Below are 18706 nucleotides of genomic sequence, written 5' to 3' on the forward strand. Positions count from 1 at the left end.
TTGATGAATTAATCAGGAATATGTATGTCAAGGGGGTAGATGTGCTAGGAGTTGATCAAAGCACATTCCTAAAAAGTATTTGTAAAACAGGCACAGGGGTGCAACATTGTGGTGATAGGACAAAGGTTGGTGTTTATGCTGATAGTGCAAGACCTATTAGATTTAATACTCTTTTTGGGACTCTAGCAGCACCAGTGGAAGATGCACCAATCCAGATGTTGCAACAATACTCCATGCATGGGCGAATGGTGACTTTGTAGAGATATAGGATAATTTCAGGTGTAAGTCATTTTCTAAGTGTATTACTTGTTTATCTATAATTACTTTACTGAATCCAAAATATTTGTTTTGTATTGATGTATTACTTGTTCTTCTATTGCTGTTCCTTTATGGTAGGAATAACAACATTTTCAAATCACACAGTACTTAACTTTCTTCATCCATTTTTAAGTTAATATTAATAGCATTGTTGATTTCTTTCTTTTTTTTTTTTTTTTAAATATTATTATCTATATAATTAAATCAGATTTTCAATTTCTGTCATTGATACGTTCCTTCCTACCAAATCAATATTTAATTCTGAATAGTCACTTGTCTTTTTTTTTTTTTTTTTTTTTTTTAAATATTTACAAGCATTCTTTATTTTTATTGTGTTTTTATCTTCAGAAACTTTTGATAAAAAATCTTTGTTAACCAAACTGTACAGTTCTTTTATAAGAATGTTTGATTTTGTCAATTCTTTTCTTTCTTTGCAAAGTATGTCCTTTCACAAGACTAAAAAAAAACAACATCCATTTTTTAATAATAATAATAAAGTTCTATCTTCTTCTTGTATCATGGCATGTTCATAACGTAGATGAAATCATCATTAGTGTTCTCCATAAGATTCTGTCCATTGTTGGTCTGATTCCTCTGAAGACATCACATGATTTTGAACTTGGCAGAATACATGGGGTGCGTTGCCATTACCTTCCCTAGTGCAGTGGCATCTGACTTGCCTGTTTGCACCTATCTGTTGTCCTCAGATCATCTACATAGTTGCAATCGTTGATCTGTAAGAGATTCATCCTCCTCCATAGCCATCCAATGTCCTGCTGCCAATGTCATCAGAGTTACCTTCTCCTAGATGCATGTCTGAACTAAGATAAATGGTGCATCTTTCCCAGTGAATTAATGCATTTACAGATAGCTACCTGGAAATTTCTTATGACTCAGCGTGGTACATACAGTGCCTAGCCTTCCCAAATGGTCACCCATCTTGTACTGGCCAGGCTCATCGTTGCTTAACTTTGGTGATCTGGCAGGAACCGGTGTGCCAATGTGATTGTGCCATATATAGAGTTCTATACTTCATTATAAAAATGAACAACTCATTTGGTATTTGAGTAATCATTAATGGGACAAGAGCTCAAAGTTCGATCCTCAGTCGTTTCATACAAAAATACTAAAAATATTATTATCTATATATTTATGCCTTCATGCTGAACATTCTGGCTTTTAGGATAAGGATCAAGGAGTGCCCCCCTCCCCATACATTCAGATGTAGTAGTCAATGAAAAGAGAACTTTGGAGTTGCCCTTGACTATGGTTGATCTATATATTAATACGATAGCATGTATTATTACATCTTTTTACTTCTGAGTGATTGTTGTTTAATTGTTATGACCTTCCATTTCTTGTAAAAAATAATTTTACCAAGAATTTTTCATAAGTTTTGGTTTCGGTCCTGATTATTATTTATTATTTAGTTTTTTGTTTTTACATTTTGACCCCAAACAAACCCCAAAACAGTGCCACTTTGATATAGGGGGCATATGTTGCAGGGATACTATGTAGGGAGTTCAGCAGTAAGATGTAAGTTCATGTTCTGCATATCAGTACAATCGGGGAAGCAAGAAACTGGAAGGGAATTCCAAAGTCTAGCAGTTCTGAGGAAGAAATTATTAGAGTAGAAGGCCGTCTTACATCTATGAATCTTTACTGTGTGGAGGTGGGATTTTGCTGCTTGTCGGGTTTGTCAGAGGTATTTACATTAAGGGGGTACAAGGGCTTGCAGTTTGTCGAGGTATCCAATATTAAAATACTTATAAAACAGGCAGAGGGATGCAACATTTCATCAATGGGACAGAGGTTGAAGCTTAGATGACAGTTCAGGACCTATCAGGTTGGCGACTCTCTTTTGAACCCTGTCCAGGAGTGAGAGACTAATAGCAGATGCACCAACCCAAATATGAAACAATACTCCATATATGGGCGAATGGTGGCCTTATAAAGGTACAGGATACTTTCAGGCATAAATAACTTTCTAGCATGGTAGAGAGAGCTCATCTTTGTTGCAGCGCCTTGGCAATGCTCTTGATGTTCCCTGTGAACGTTAAGCGAAGGAGTTTGAATGAGGTACTTTCAAATAATGTATCTTTAGTCATAGTTATAGCTGATGGCACTCAAATCATCTATTTTTTTTTTTTATAAATTATTTATTCTTCATAAGTTTTGATCTCTGTTTCGATTATAGATGAAGGAACTCAAGTTTTATAAGTTTTGGTTTCGGTTTCGGTTCAAGCTGATGCACCCAAGTCATATGAATATATATTTTTTTATTTTTGAAATCACAACTTTATAATATATAAGGATCGATAGAAAATTGGCTCTGTAATAATATATACGAAATCTGTATCCATTAAAATATCATATTTAAACATATTTTATGACTGGGCTATGCCGGGCGTCCTTGCTAGCTTAAATACTTTTGCAGTTTTAACAAAAGAGCTACAATAATATCAGGACGTCTCTATTTTCACTGAACATCCATAGAGTGCCAACATCAATATATTACATATGAAAGAAACCGCTGTGGAATTTCCACAGATCTCACTAGTTTATTTTATTTTATCATTCTCAAAAAACATGTACATACATATCATCTATTATTTGTCGCATTTTTGCTGATTAAACACAAAGTCAGGTGTGATTTTGAGAAGCTAGCACACGAGGATAAGCACACTGGCCTACAGAAATGCCTGGGTCGCCTTGTCGGAATTCTCCGATAGGGGCGCTTCAGGTAATTAGCAATAAACTATCCTTTTCTCAGAAAGAAGAAAAAGCTTGAGAGGATGAACCTCAGAAAACTGAACAGGACTCAGCCTAACAACAACAAGGCGACTATCAAACTATCAGATCCTAATTATGTACATACATTTTGAGCTGACATTAAACCTTTTAATTACTTTTATTGCATTTACGTGCCATGCGTTTTTCCATGATTCTATTTAAATAAATTCTTGTTTGGGGATGTAATTAACAACTGAAGCATAGTTTATGACATCAAAAGGAAATTTGGAACAAAAGATTTACCATCAGTGTCAACTCTGTGGCAACAGCTCCACCGGTTTCTGCGATAAATGCCAGGATGATAAGTTTTCAGCTGATGCTTGTTGGCAGTAAATGTCTTCCTGATGGCCGATAACCATGAATAGAGATCATTGACATCCTGAAATAAAAAATCGTCTATGATTACTATACTTAAAAGGTTTTATTTTCATGTTTAAATACACCTTCATTCCTTCATAAACAATAAACAGATAATTAAGAGTATTGAAAAAGTAATTTAGTTTAAATAAATGTGCATTTATCTAATATATAAAATAAAGTCAGTCACTTTCTCAATTTTTGTTATTTTTCCTACAAAATTAATATTTGATTCTAGTTCGTCAATTCTTTTGGAGTTTTATTTTTGCTTTATCTTTCTTCCTTTCTTTTTCCTCTATTTCTTCCTTCTTACTCTTTTTATCTATTTCTGATGATGATGGTGATTGTTGTATCACGTGATCGAATTGTACTCACTGATTGGTTTGGAAAGTCCCCGCTTATTTTGTTTGAAGATTTGTAACATTTTTGTGAGTTAGAGATTTGTGGTCCGATGCTACGGCTCTGTAAACTTTATCTCCATCAATAAAGACATAAAAATGAACTTAAAACCAGTTGGAAATCTGGAAGTTTGGAGAAGTTAACCAAGTGACGGCTATGTTTATCCTTATAGCGTGTCTAGACTATGAACACACTGAAGAAGAAGAAATGTCAGTAAAGACATAAAAATACGAAATATTCCTGTATTGGAACTACATTACATTTCTCCTAGGAATGGAGAAATTGGTTTACAGCCTTAACACGAGGTCAAAATTCTGAATGGCTAAGTGGCCAGATTGCAATGGAGAATCGCTTGCGGTATGAACGATTAAGGATGAAAATTTCACCAAGCTAAGTGCAGAGGAACCTGCTGTCAAAGAGAATTCTTTGAACGAAAAGTCGTGGTTATTTTTCATCATCTACAAGAATTTTCAAGGATTTTTACCATGCTAAAAAAAGTATCTAAGAGAGTTAAGGGGAAGTAACTCTGTTGATTTATTTCCTTACATAAGTAAAAAAGATAAAAATGGTTGACTATTATAAGAAGTATCTCAGTGTTTTCTTTCTATCTATCTTTCTCTTTCCTTCTTCTATTCTGCACTCTCTCTATATTTGTTTTATAGTTACTTAAGGTCTGTCAGACCTTGCTAAAGCGACAAATTTCGCCATTGCAGACGCAAGTGAACATTTTACACCTTCTTATTTTTTAACCTCTTTTTGATCGTTTCTTGCTTCTTTCTTGTTTTTATTGCTGCATTTTTTTAGTACCTTGGTAACTATGACCTGCGGGATATCCGTCGTCGGACATAGCAGCAAATCTTCCGCATAGTAGATCATTGCAGAATGGCGTTAAGAACAATAAAATGTAATTCGATCAATGGTTCTGGGATTATAAGCAGCTGTATTCACTCTAGTTTAGTTGAAGCAGCTTCTAGGGAATATCAAATTAACAGCAGCCACCAGCTGCATATATATCCGGATTAAAAGAGATGACGACATTCATTAAGTTTTTGAAGTTCTTGCAGGGTGTTAACGTCCTTCTACATACAGCGTCTGGTATTCTCAAATGATCACTTATCTGATACTGGCCAGGCTCAACATTGCTTAACTTTACAAAATGTCAGTCATTTGATGCCCTTTTTTGTTTTTCATAGTGGTCGAGATTCAATGGGGTTAGATTTATCTCTGGCTAGATTTTTTTCTCTCATAATTTTGTAAATGGGTTTAGAAACTAAATAAGTAAATAGCAAAAAATAATTTTTGTTTAAAAAAAAAAAAAAAGAAAAGAAAAAGAAAACTGTTACCTTTGCCTGAAAATACAAGATTTCCAGTTCGTTATCCGGAGTGATGCTGATCAATTGGCCAATGTTGTCCTTCCCAAATGCACTGTAGTCTAGCCGTTCCACAGCACAAATTTGGTCAGTGGGTTTTGCAGAATGAACCTTAATAAAAGAAGAAAACACATTATATAAAATTTTAATTTTTTCTTCTGCGATTCTTCATATATATATATATATATATACATATATTCACACACACACACACACACACACACACACACACACACACACACACACACACACATATATGTTAGTGATGGGACGATTCCAATATTTTCCCGATTATAATTACCGATTCTGCTCTAAATTCCCGATTCTAGTACAATTATTGATTCCGATTCTTTTAAAATCTCAAAATAGGGAGCCATAAAGTTGATTTTTATTTTTTATTTTTAGATAACAATAAAAACCCATGTAATGTGGACATATATTTTAATATTATATGTATTTTAAAATTATAATTGTCAGTTTGATCTAGAGATTTTAGTTTTAATAGTAGGTTAATACCAATAAAAATAAAAATTATAAGTTTATGATTATTAGCAACAATAGAAACTTTTTTTCGAAAAAAACAAAAAATAATTAAAAGAATCGTTTTTGGCATCGGAGAATAGGCACAATTTTTTTTTTTGGTTTTGATACCCCATAAATTTCAGATTTCAATTAATCATCCTAACACACACACACACACACACACACACACACACACACACACACACACACACACACACACACACACACACATCAATAAAACAAAAACATTTATTTGGAGACAAGGCCATCTTTGTTGGAGAATGATGGTGTCACAATAAAAACATCGGGTTCTGGCTAGCCACATATCTGGATCAGGGGTAGAGATTTTGTTGACAAGCCTGGTAACCCATTTCTTCTCTATTGCTCTCCTGTAGGGTTTATCTTTTAAGTAAACCAATTTAAAATCCAGGAGATTTAATTCTGATAGTGGAGTCTTTTTCAGGCTTTATTTGTTTTGAAGCCATTCTACTATTATCCCAATTTTTATTTATTTATTTTATCATGCCTTCTGTAGATCCATACGATAAACACATTACTATTTTTGATAGTAACATCAAATGTCTTAGATCAAACATTCCTGATGTCCAGTCTTTTCTTTTAGACAAATATCCTCACATTCTTGCTCTTTGTGAGACTGATTTCGATTCTTCTATCGATAGCAGTGATCTACATGTGAACGGTTATTTGCTTCTTGTCAGCTTAGATTCTTCCATACATTTGCATGATTTTACTATTTTTCTTTGCCAGGATCTCTTCATTGTATGTGTTCCCAATCTTGAATCTCATGTCCTTTTATCTGTTTGAGGCTGTCTTTGTTGCACTCCACTTCCTGTTTATCCTTTTTATACAGTTCCTCTTCTGATAATGGCTGCTCTGTTGTTAATGCTATACCCAGCAGTATTGATAATGCATTACAACTTCATCTGTCAAACCCTATCTTTAATGTTCATCATTCTAACTGGCTCTCCCACTCTAATCACACAGATCTTGCTGGTGATAACATACAAATATATAAACTATCGGCTAAAACGTATGAACTTCTTAAGATTTTACAAATAAAAAATAATCTTACAAAAAACATAAATACATATAAGTTACAGGTATCATTATAATTTAATTTTTTATATTTCGCCTAGTCTTTTGCTCTTCATATAAAATAATGTATTTCTTGATAAAAATTCAATGGATATGAAACCCTTATGTAAATCTGAATATTTTTAACAGTGTGAAAAGTTCATTTTTCGCATCAACATACAAGTCAGTTCGCAGTGTTATCTCTCCACTGAATAGCAAATAGAACCGTTACTTTTTTGTTATGTCAACATATGAGCGCCCTTTGTAAAGTGATGCAAAACTGTTCTGTTTATAAGGAATTGATTTTTTAGTTATTTATAAATTCATGAGTTAAAAAAAAGTATTTAAGCAATATTAAAAAAAGAAAAGGCGAACAAAAATGAAAATAAAAGGACTCCAGTGCAACGAAGAGTACGAAGTTAAATAAAATAAAGCTTCTTCGATTACTTACCTTGCTTTCAGGTAAGGCAGAATACCTTAACTCTTTATATGTGAGCCAAAAGTATTGTGGCTTAAACGAGAATGAGAATGACAGGCGGTTGAGTAGTTTCTTTGAGGAATAGCGGCATTTGTGCAGGTAACCTTCCTTCAAAATAACTCCAGGGTAGAACGGCTGCCGATGAAGACGCTGCTGTTGTAAAGCTGTTGAAGAAAAAAATTTTAATCAATGTAAAAGTTAAGTCCATTTCTCACACAAACTCTCGAATCAAAGCTCATTATTTTAACTCTACACAATAGGTGCACCATCTTTTTATATACCTTCCTTTTAATGTAAATCGCTCTAAATAAAGCATTAAGTAACTTGATGTAAGGAACTGATATATATATATATATATATATATATATATATATATATATATTTATTTCGTTATTTCCATGGCAGGTGCTCGTCTGAACTCCAATCTCTGGTCCCCCCCTCGCCAATCTTTTACAAAAAACACCCGTCTAGCTGAATCCACTGTCAAAAACTTTCCCCACTCTTTATCTATGTCTAAATCAAAACGTAGATTCCATGAACAAAGCTTCTTTCTTAGAACTGCACTCCTGTGGAACTCTGTTCCGTCTGCCTGCTTCCCTCCTGACTACAACTTGGATGCCTTCAAGTCCAACATAAACAAATTCCTGATGAACCGCCCCCTTAAGTAGACACTTTAAATATCCACACTAACGTACTGTACTTACAATAACCCTTATCCCTGAGTGGCTTGATAAGTGGTGACCACCTTGTAAATATATATATATATATATATATATATATATATATATATATATATATATATATATATATATATATATACTAGCTGTACCCTGCCACGCATTGCTGTGACGTAAATGGTGTAAATTGACAAACAAAAATGCAAGCCATGTGTGATTTATATTTCTCCCATAACTCTAATGGAGATGAAGGGGAGCAAGTTGTCAATATGATGGCAAACAATGCACGAATTTGAATTGGATGCGATATGTAACATGCATCATTAATGCATACATCCCAGTGTCGGCCATTCTCTAATAAATTCAGTGCTTGACATGCACTGCGAAAAGTGGCATGTGTAACACCATTGACAATTTTTAAGTGCTGGAAAAATGTTGGACCAGAGACATTTACCAACAGTATGCGAAGGAAAAAACATTTATCTTGTTTGGGATGAATAATATAAAGTCGGCCTGTTGTGTTTTCTTTGTAAATTCCAGGGTGTCCGTCTACTCTATCTCCTCGCTTGCGCCGTTCAAATAATTTCCTACTCCTATTTCATGTGTAATACATGGGCACTTCCGAATAGAGCAGTGCTGATGCAAAGGTGTCATTTTGACGTAACGTAAAAAAAAGCCGTTAATGTCGTCGTTAAGGGTTAAGAGCTATCTCGAACCCATACCGCAAAGGAGGAAAAGAATGGGGTAACACCTAACGTTTATGCTGTCACAACCACCGCCAAACCGGAAGCGACATTTTTTAAAAGTAAGGCTAGACAATCTAAAGGAGAGGATAACTTTAAAAAATATTGGCGAAAAAAGTGACCCTCTCCCCCTGTAGAAAAGTGCCTAGTTGAAGGGGAAGATATCAATGTTTTTAGCCAATTTTTCGATATTTGTCATATGAAAGGTCGAACTTTAAAACGATACTGATCTTGGTAAAATCCGTCGCCCTCTATTGAAAGTTTAAGGCAAACATGCAAACAGACATACATACATACATTTATATATTGGTAATTAAAAATTTTCGACCCAAACTAATGAAAAAGCTTGCCCTATCTCTGAATACTCATTATGTAAAATTTCAAATATTTAGATCAGAAGTTGTCTGAGTAATTTGGAAGAGACTGCAGAGGTCAATTTTTAAAAAAATTTGACCCCTATTATGACCCCTTCAAATTTATTGTTTTGGGCTCAAATCAAGTTATTAAGTTAGATCCATGTCCAAGGAACCTATATCTAAAATTTCAAGTGCGTAGACCCAAAATTGTCGGAGGAGTTTGGTAGAGTACTCAAAGATCAAATCGTTGAACTTTGATCCCTTAATCGCCACATTTCTGGCCCAAAACGGATCACATCGATTTTTCCAAATCTCAGTACTCTGTATATCAAATTTCGAGTCTGTAGACTAAAAATTGACAAAGTTATTCCGTATGGAAATGTACACAGACACACAGATACACAGACACACAGATACATAGACACGTTCACTTTTATAGATATATATACATATATATATATATATATATATATATATATATATATATATATATATATATATATATATAGAGAGAGAGAGAGAGAGAGAGAGAGAGAGAGAGAGAAAGAAAGTCATAAGTCCCGTTACAAAATTTCGGAACTATTCTTTATCAAACGAAATAAAATTAAAAATAAAATAAATAAAAAAATGAAAAAAAAAATATTTTTTTTCGATTTTCAACAAGTTTCAATCGTATTCTTAATTGCAAAGGAAAAGACATTGATTTCTTTTTTTACTTTCTTAACGGCCAAATTTAAAAGATAAATAAATTTGTATTAAAATTATCAAAATCCTAATATCTATCTATATGAATAAGTGGGAAAGACTTGTTTTGCGTTCACAAAGTTATGAATTAAATGTTTTTTTTTAAATTGAGGTTTCAAGTTTTTCATATAGTGAACTTTGCGAAACAAGAGGAAACCGGCAAATTCAGTTAGTCTATAAGTATTATATAAATTAGGTGTTGTGTTACTAACCCTACACCACTCTCTAATTATTTTTAATTATGGGGATGAGTCTCCTTGCTGCATTGGTTTCTTGGAGACTTGAGTAGAAGTACTAGTCCAGAATTCGTTTTGAACAATCAGCACGATAGGTGCGGGGCTAGGAATTGGCTCAGCATCTGTTGGACTGAGGTACACTGCCTGGGAGTTATCGAGGAGGTCTATCTTCTCAGGTCTTGAAATCCAGCTTTCTGGTGGGGAAAGTTTACTGGTTGTTGCCTGAGACGCCTCTACCGGGAAATGTCGACGGAATGTTCAGGCAATTTTTGATAGGCCAGAGTGCCCCATCCCTTTTAGCGGTGCTGGCTTGACATTCCCAGCTTCAAATCACACTGTACTTAACTTTCTTCATCCATTTTCAATTTAATATTAATAGCATTGTTGATTTTTTTTTTATATTATTATCTATATAATTAAGTCAGTTGGATTTTCAATTTCTGTCATTGATACGTTCCTTCCTACCAAATCATTATTTAATTTTGAATAATCACTTGTCACATCTTGCTGAGGTGGGCAGCAAATAAATCTTCACTCAGAGAGTCACAAAGCAGGACTTACTGGAAGTTGAATACCTCCTCGCTGAAAATACAAGACTTCCAGGAAAAACTAACATTATTCATGCAAGAGACTCTAGTGGGGACGGTTACCAGGAGTAAGTGGTGGGTTAGTCTAAAAACTAAGATTAGAAACTTCAAACTCAAATATGCTCAGTATCTTGCACTAGATAAGGCCAAGACAAAGGAGCAGCTAGAAGAGAAACTAGTCCAGATGGTAGGTGAGGGAGGGGGGATACTGTTAGTAATGAACTAGCTAAGCAGGACATTTGATATGAGGCTTGTAAGCGTTATGAAGGCCAAGTAGCTTGGCTAGGAAAGGTGTCCAACGAAGCAGTAAACTCCAATGCAGATGAGCATACGGAGGTTTCTGGGCATGGCTCAGATAGGTATATCGCGAGTGTCAAGCACTTGGATGGACGAAACTTGGGATCGACTTGGAAGATCTGTGGGGATTTTGAGAGCATTTCAAGGAGCGATTTATGCAACAATCTGGTCTCCTTGTACTTTAGTGCTTATTTGGCCAACTCTCCTTGCCTCGATGTGGCTAGAATGGCTGGTTGCGAAAGCTGGGTGACATAATGGGAGATCTTTACTGCGCTGAAGCAGGTCGGCTGCAACAAATAGCCAGGACTTTATGGTCTGCCCTACAAATTGTATTTGAGGCTGTCACACATGTTTATACCGATTCTGATGTATGTGTTCAACTATTGGTTTGACGAGGGTTCCATTCCAAGTAAAGTTACCAAGAAAGTGATCACATTGCTTAGGAAGAAGGACAGGCATGGTGAGAAACAACTAGATGACTACATGCCTTTAACTCTGGTAAACACAGAGTTAAAGATTTTGGCCAAGATCCTATCGAATGGGCTGCAGGTTATTATCATAAAGTTGATTGAACCTGAGCAGAACTATGCCGTAAAGGAGAGATTGATTCAGAACAACTTGCACCTGATTTGTATGATCCTAGAGGGATGGACAGTTTGTTTTACATTATTTCAACCATTTTGGTGAAACTTTTTATCCTTCAATTTCTTTATATCTTCAAATATTTACTTATGCTATGAAGTTTGATTGTTTTATTTAATGACATATCAACCCTTTTCGGTTATTTAATACCTAATCCAGTCATTTTAGCAAAAGATTTTATGCTTTAAATTATTTATGTCTTCAAATATGTAATCATGGTATTTGATTTGTTTTATTTTATGGCATATCAGCCCTTTTGGTAAAAGTATTATGTTTCAATTCTTTATATTTTCAAATATTTATGAGATTGGTTTGGTTATTTTGCATAGGAAAACTTTTGTTTTTGGTTTTGTAGAACATGATTGAGTTTTACAATAAAAAGAAAAGAACATATCAATGTTTGGTACGTTTTAGATCAGGAAACCGGTATCTTCAGATGGACGGATCTGCTAGCATCAGATGTAAGCATTAAAAAAGAGCAGTGCAATCAATGGTCAGTTAAGAGAGGATTACTGACAAAAAGAATAAGACAATGGAGATGGATGAGAAAGATGTGTCGAAAAGTTTATTTGGATTTCGAAACTTTCAATAATACTCTTGCTAAAGGTATGAATCCATATATCCTTCATCTCCATATTGATTGAATAGTAGGGTAGACTAGCCTCTCAAGTCTATGTTGTGCAACTTGTCTAGAAGAAAGAAAACTTTGATACAACATGTCTTTCTCTATTTATCTCTGCATTGTTCCTCCATGTCACTGGATTCAAACTTTGCCGTTTCAGAAGGGTTGGGGATTTTTTTTTTATGAAAATTGCTCCAGATAGGATATGAAGCACCCTGATGTAAGGAGCTAAAAACAAAACCTACTACTTCAAGACCAAAAACTAGCCAACGATAAATGTTTGATTCCGACCCAGAAAATAGCAATTCTTCCCTGTTTGTCAGAAACATTGCTCATGGAAGGACAAAATAAAGAAAGTGAGAGTTACAAGGCTTCCTTAAATAAATCCAAGGTCAACTTTCTATTCTCCTGTTTGCACAAACCTTGGCGATATCCATTATCTTTTAAGACTAAAACGTGGCCAATATAGGAAGATTCAATTTTTTGTAATAATGAGCCAGGAATTAAGAATGTAAAAAAAAGCATTCGAGAATAAAGATTAATGAGACGATTAGATTAACAGATGAATGGTGCTGAATACTATGACAATGGTGCTGAATACTATGACAATGGTGCTGAATACTATGAGAGAATTGGAAATCTTCACATACCAACCAGTCAAAACAACAGACGAACTAGAAAATAGCAATTCTCCTCCTTTGCCAGTAACATAACATATGAAATGGACAAAATAGAGGAGAAGTGAAAATTAGAAAGTTGCTGAAAATAAACTCAACGTCCACTTTCTACTCTCAAATTTGAATAAATATAAGACTTGTAAAAAAACAAAACAAAAAAAAAACAACAAATGTACAAAAATTCGTTTTATTTATGGCTGTGTACAGAACAAGGGTATCACCACTCTCATCTCCCCAAAAAGAGAGAAGAGTTAAAATGTTAATTTCTATATGAAAGAAGAAGCACACTAGAAGATTTACAGGAGTAGCTTGAAGAAAAGCAGGATTCAAACATTGACAGAGGCCATTCAAAAAGAAAGAAATCAAGATTCTGAAGATGTCCGGACATGTTCAAGATATTCAAGTAGGAATTGTGATCAAAGCCACAGAAAATACTGAAAAAATCATTAACTTTTATTAGAAAATCATGACTTAGAAAATTGTAAAAAAAAATTATTGTGTCCTTTATTTTTAGTTTTAGCTCTTTAGATTCTTAGTAAGATTAGAGGACAATCTAGAACTGTTGTAAGGAACTATATAATTTAAATATACACCATTAACATAATGCTGCAGATGTGTTGTAATTTTCAACATGTTATTTTAAGGTGCAAATAGGATGGTGAAAGGAAGGGCTCACTTTATTATAGGAGTGAGAGTCACTCCCAAACTAATGGAGCCTTAGCAGAGAAACCATATGTTGCTATAAATTGAATGAGAATCAACAAATGTTTTACACTTATATTTTTATTGTTATAAAAATCGGTGAAATCGACCCTTTTTCAATCAAATCGATTGATTTCTTGCTCTAGTTAGGGACCCATTGCGCTACACTGGGAGGAAGCCTCACATGCCTCTTCATAGCGTCTTAATCCACAATACATTGTAGCCTACATTGCACTGTAGAGAACCTACTGTTGATTTTATAAAATTATTTTTATATTTAACGGCTTGAATTAAAGTGTAGGTTTAGTGAAGGTTTTCAAGAGCTTAACTAGGCCTACAAAACTTAATACATTTGTTTTTATTTTATCTGTTCAGGTACTCTTCATCGTTAATAATTGTTTTCTTTCTCTCTCTAGCTATGCTAACCGATGGCAGTTCTTTTATTTCATGGCGGCTTCAGTTTTAAACCAATCAGAAAAAGGTTAATCATTCTGTTTTTCTTTTCTTTTTTTCCCTCTTTCTTTTAAGTTTTAGACCAATCAGAAAAAAGGTCAATTATTTTTTATTTTATTTTATTTTTTTAAAAACATCAGAAATACGACACTACAAAAGTTTAAAATGTAAAAGTCAAGTATCATACTTCAATTGTGCTCTAAACAAAAACAATTATTTCCAACGTCACACCAAAGAACCTACTACTGACTTTATATGTTTGGTCTTTCTGCTTTTTCAGCGATAATAGCTTGAATTAAAGTTTAAAATGCAATAGTAATATATTATGGTTCAATTGTGCTCTAAACAGAAACATCCATTTCGAACGCACCCCTGTCATATTAAAGAACCTTCTATTGATTTTATATGCCGGGCCTTTCTACTTGTGTGGTAATAAAACTTCTCAAATGCACGTGTGGTGTTGGGCTCTATAAGGCGTTAACTTTAGTCAAAATCGCCTGTTCTTAATTAAAGAGGGCTTACTGTAAAAGACTTAAAAAAATGGAAAAGAAAAAAAGAGCCATGGAGTAATTAATAAGAAAAATTCCTTATGAATAGTTGGGATAGGGGAGATAAAAAAACAAACAAAACCGGAAACTGGAGAAAACTAAATGAAAAATAGTCACTCCCTTATGCTTATCAATGCATTTCAGGAGATTGAGATTATATAATTTTTTCTTTTGCTTTTACACATCAACGTCGATAACATCTTTCATATATTTCCCTGCCAAAAAAACGCCCTATCGATACAGATGTCCAAAAGATCTGCATTAATTAGAACACACGAGGGGTGCCATAAAAGTAATGCCTTCTATTTTTTATTTTAATTCCGCCTAAATGACTCAGAGGGGATTGCAAATTGCGTTGTTATAATTGCTGAACTTATGAATTCATGACCGGAAAGTTTCATCCCTCTGTTGCATAAATTGACAGGGTGTGACTCTAAGAAAGCAAGCCCTGTCATAGACATACGTCAGGAGCAGAAATATGCAATTGAATTCCTGGCAAAAGTACTTTGAGATTAGTAGTGACTATGTGAAAAATAAATTCTGGAAGCACAAAAGATCGCTCGTTTTAATGGTACCACTTCCGTCTTCATACCCCTTCGACTTTTGGAGTTAAAAAAGGAGGCTTTACTTTTGAAACGACCCTCGTATGACAAAGCACGCTCTGGACTACCCATGTACAGCCATTGTTCATTGCTGGTAAAAATGCATTAAGAATGGTGGTGACTATGTAGAAAAATAAATTCTGGAACACAGACGGTTGCTCTTTTTAATGGCACCACTCGTCTTTGTAACTCTACATCTTCTTGAGTTCAAAAAGAAGGTTTTGCTTTTGGAACGACCCTTGTATAATATCCACTCTGCCTACGATGATCTATATATTAATAGGATGGCGTGTGTGTTATTTATTTTGTAAGTCATGCTTACACCCGAATGACTGTTATTTAATTATGAACTTCCATTTCTTGTTATAAATAATAAAGAATTGTTTATAAGTTGTGGGTTCGGTTTCGATTATAGCTAATGGCACTTAAGTCATCTTTTTTTTTTTTTTTATCTTAAGTCATCTATTTCTTTTTAATAAATAATCTTCGTGTGGAATACAATGTTTTTCCGGCCTCTGGTTACGTTATTTTCCCGGCCTTATGATGTGATTTATAATGTTATTTGATTATATACATGTGTATTATATACTGTATTTTGTTACTAATTTTTAATGCTGTATCTCGGGGTTCTACTGTATATAAATATATTTTTTTTCATAAGTTTTGGTTTCGATTTCGATTCAAACTAATGCACCCAAGTCATATGGATATATTTTTTATTTTTGAAATCGCAACTTTATAATATATAAAAATTGATAGAACATTAACTCTATAATAATATCTATTAAATCTGCAAGGATTAAAATATCATATTTAAACATACTTTACGGACGTCCCTGGTAGCTTAGATAAATACTTTTGCAGTTTTAACAAAAGAACTACAATAATATCAGAGCATCTCCATTTATGCTGAACATCTACAGAATGCCAACATCAATATATTACATATGAACCAGTCCCCTGTGGAATTTCCACAAGTCCTGCTAGTTTTAACAATTCTAATAAGTTTACATTGATTAAAGGGAGGGAATTCAGAATTTTAAATTCACTTCTCCACTGTATAACCTTCTTTTGCTCATTGAAAACGAATAGAAACGATTATTGTGATAATTGGTTACCAGTATCTGTCAAATTTTAAAAACATATATATATATATATATATATATATATATATATATATATATATATATATATATATATATATATATATATATATATATAGAGAGAGAGAGAGAGAGAGAGAGAGAGAGAGAGAGAGGAGGGGTGTACACATTTGACATGTATAGCAATCTTATATTAAATGACCAATGGCATCGCCAAAAAATAAACAAAACAAAACACAAGTCGCACCCTCAAAACCATCCAAAAAATAAATTAGATTTTTCGTTCAGAACTGACTCCCAGCAACATATGTAGCAAAAAAGCAACAATTCCGCCATACATTGGCGATTAAAACCTTTTTTATTCTGCGCTAAAATTAAATAATCCGTTTTCAGCTGATAAAATGTAATTTAAGCTCAGATTTTTATAAAAAAAAAATCAGTTGAAAAAAATCAGCACACGGAGGAGGACAGTTTCCAGCACTATATTACTTTTTTAAACTCTCTCCCTCTCTCTCTCTCTCTCTCTCTCTCTCTCTCTCTCTCTCTCTCTCTCTCACACACACACACACACACACACACACACACACACACGCTTACGCACCCTGAAAAAAAAAACTACACAATCACACAAATGCCTACAATATCACAAAGTGGTCAAGCGCGGTTGAACGAACGAAGCAAACATCTCTAACTGCTTACTTTCTTTCTTTCTACTCCGTTGGAATTCGCTTTCTTTGTCATTTAGAAAAGCAAGTAAGTTTCACTGGAAGGTGTAAGCTCAAATATTTTATCACCAATAAGAGTTGTTTCAACCCCCATTGTATAGCACGTCTATGTGAATATCATAGACTGACACAAAGTTAGAAAATCCTATAAAACAGACAAGGGCTAGAGAAAGAGAGAGACTTCACCAGTTGCACGCAAGAACTCAAGGAAGTTTGTTTCCCCTCTAGTATCCTTGTGTTGAAGGAGGCGAAAAGAATTCAATGATTTCTTTATTTCGTGCATATATTCCTACATACTAGAGACGATCAGGCGAGCAGAAACAAATTGGTACTCATTTACACACACTAAGGAGAACAAGGTAAACTAACGCACACACATACACATTGCCATGCTACCAAATACTCACCTACGTATATGACTTAAGCAAGCATATTTTCACTATGAACATATTGAACTACACAGTTCTTGTGACTACTAACCCAACTTTCCTCACCAAATATGTGTTTACATAAATGACTTAGTGAAACTTTTATATTCTTATCTTATAAAAATGTTTTGTCATAAAATTTCGTTTTTCTTAATTTTTTTCATTTACAAAACTCTGTTTTTAATTTTGTTAACATCATTTCTCCTAGTAAACACCCCGGATATTTTAGCATTAAGTGAAACTAACCTACACTCCTCCATTCCCTCTAACCATTTTTACATGCCTGGTTATCTCCCACTCTGCTGTAAGGACCCAGAGAGACATATGCACAGGCTTGGAGTCTATATTCGTAACACCCTCCCCCTAATTAGAGAAACAAAACTAGAATCAGACAACAAGGCCTTTATGTGCTTCAACATAATATTAACTACTTGTATTTTCTCTACCGCTCTCCCTCAACCCTGGACTGTACCCTAATAAACAAAGTCTCTGACAGCATAGTATAGCACTCTCCGTCGATATTAGTGCACAAGTACACGTATTTGGTGACTTTAATGTCCACCACAGTAACTGGCTTGGATTCTCTACTTACACGGACGTAGCTAGTAGCACAACACAGCTTCTCTATATCTCATTCCTTATCACAGACGGTTACATTTCCGACACGTTTCCCATACCAGCAAGATCAACATGCCTCACTTCTAGATCTATTTCTAACCACAATTCCTGATGATTGTATAACGAATGCCCACAGCCCACTCGGGAATGCTGATCATACTGTGATAATGGTAGAAATCGTCCTAAATTCTCGACCCAAAACTGAAGACCCACTCCTCAAAACCTTACGAGGTATTAAAAAAGGCTGACTGGGAAGCCATTAAGGATCTCATAAGAGATATCCTATGGGGAAATATCTTTTCTCTACCAGCTGAACAGTGTGCAAATGAGACCACTGAATGGTTCAAAACTGCAATTGAAGCACATACGGAAATACTATAGCAAGTGCCCCTCTCCCCAATGGTTTAGTTCCATTGCTCAAAGGCAGCATGCGTACTGCAGATTCATTATTATTCCTAATATTTGTAAATGATCTCCCGGACAAAATTGTCTGTGAGATGGGTATATATGCTGATGACACCACGCTCTATAACAGACATGACAGGAAAACAAATGAACACATATCTAAGGAAATGGCAGAAACACTAGAGGATGACCTTTAATCTGTAGTGGAA

General features: G+C 34.4%; 1 protein-coding gene across 1 annotated transcript in view; it reads right to left on the bottom strand.

Annotated features, from left to right (window-relative positions):
• The window catches only part of LOC145281510 (rasGAP-activating-like protein 1), a 668245-nt gene that overhangs the window by 14936 nt on the left and 634603 nt on the right, over positions 1-18706 (bottom strand). The window contains exons 16-18 of the mRNA XM_080132211.1: positions 7306-7496; positions 5211-5348; positions 3355-3490 (exon numbers count right to left, since the gene is read on the bottom strand). Of these exons, the coding sequence (XP_079988337.1) occupies positions 3355-3490; positions 5211-5348; positions 7306-7496 (465 nt within the window). The remainder of the gene's footprint in view (positions 1-3354; positions 3491-5210; positions 5349-7305; positions 7497-18706) is intronic.

The sequence above is a fragment of the Euprymna scolopes genome, chromosome 1 (assembly GCF_053919585.1).
Source record: "Euprymna scolopes isolate OS-2025 chromosome 1, ASM5391958v1, whole genome shotgun sequence".
Classification (NCBI taxonomy): domain Eukaryota; kingdom Metazoa; phylum Mollusca; class Cephalopoda; order Sepiida; family Sepiolidae; genus Euprymna; species Euprymna scolopes.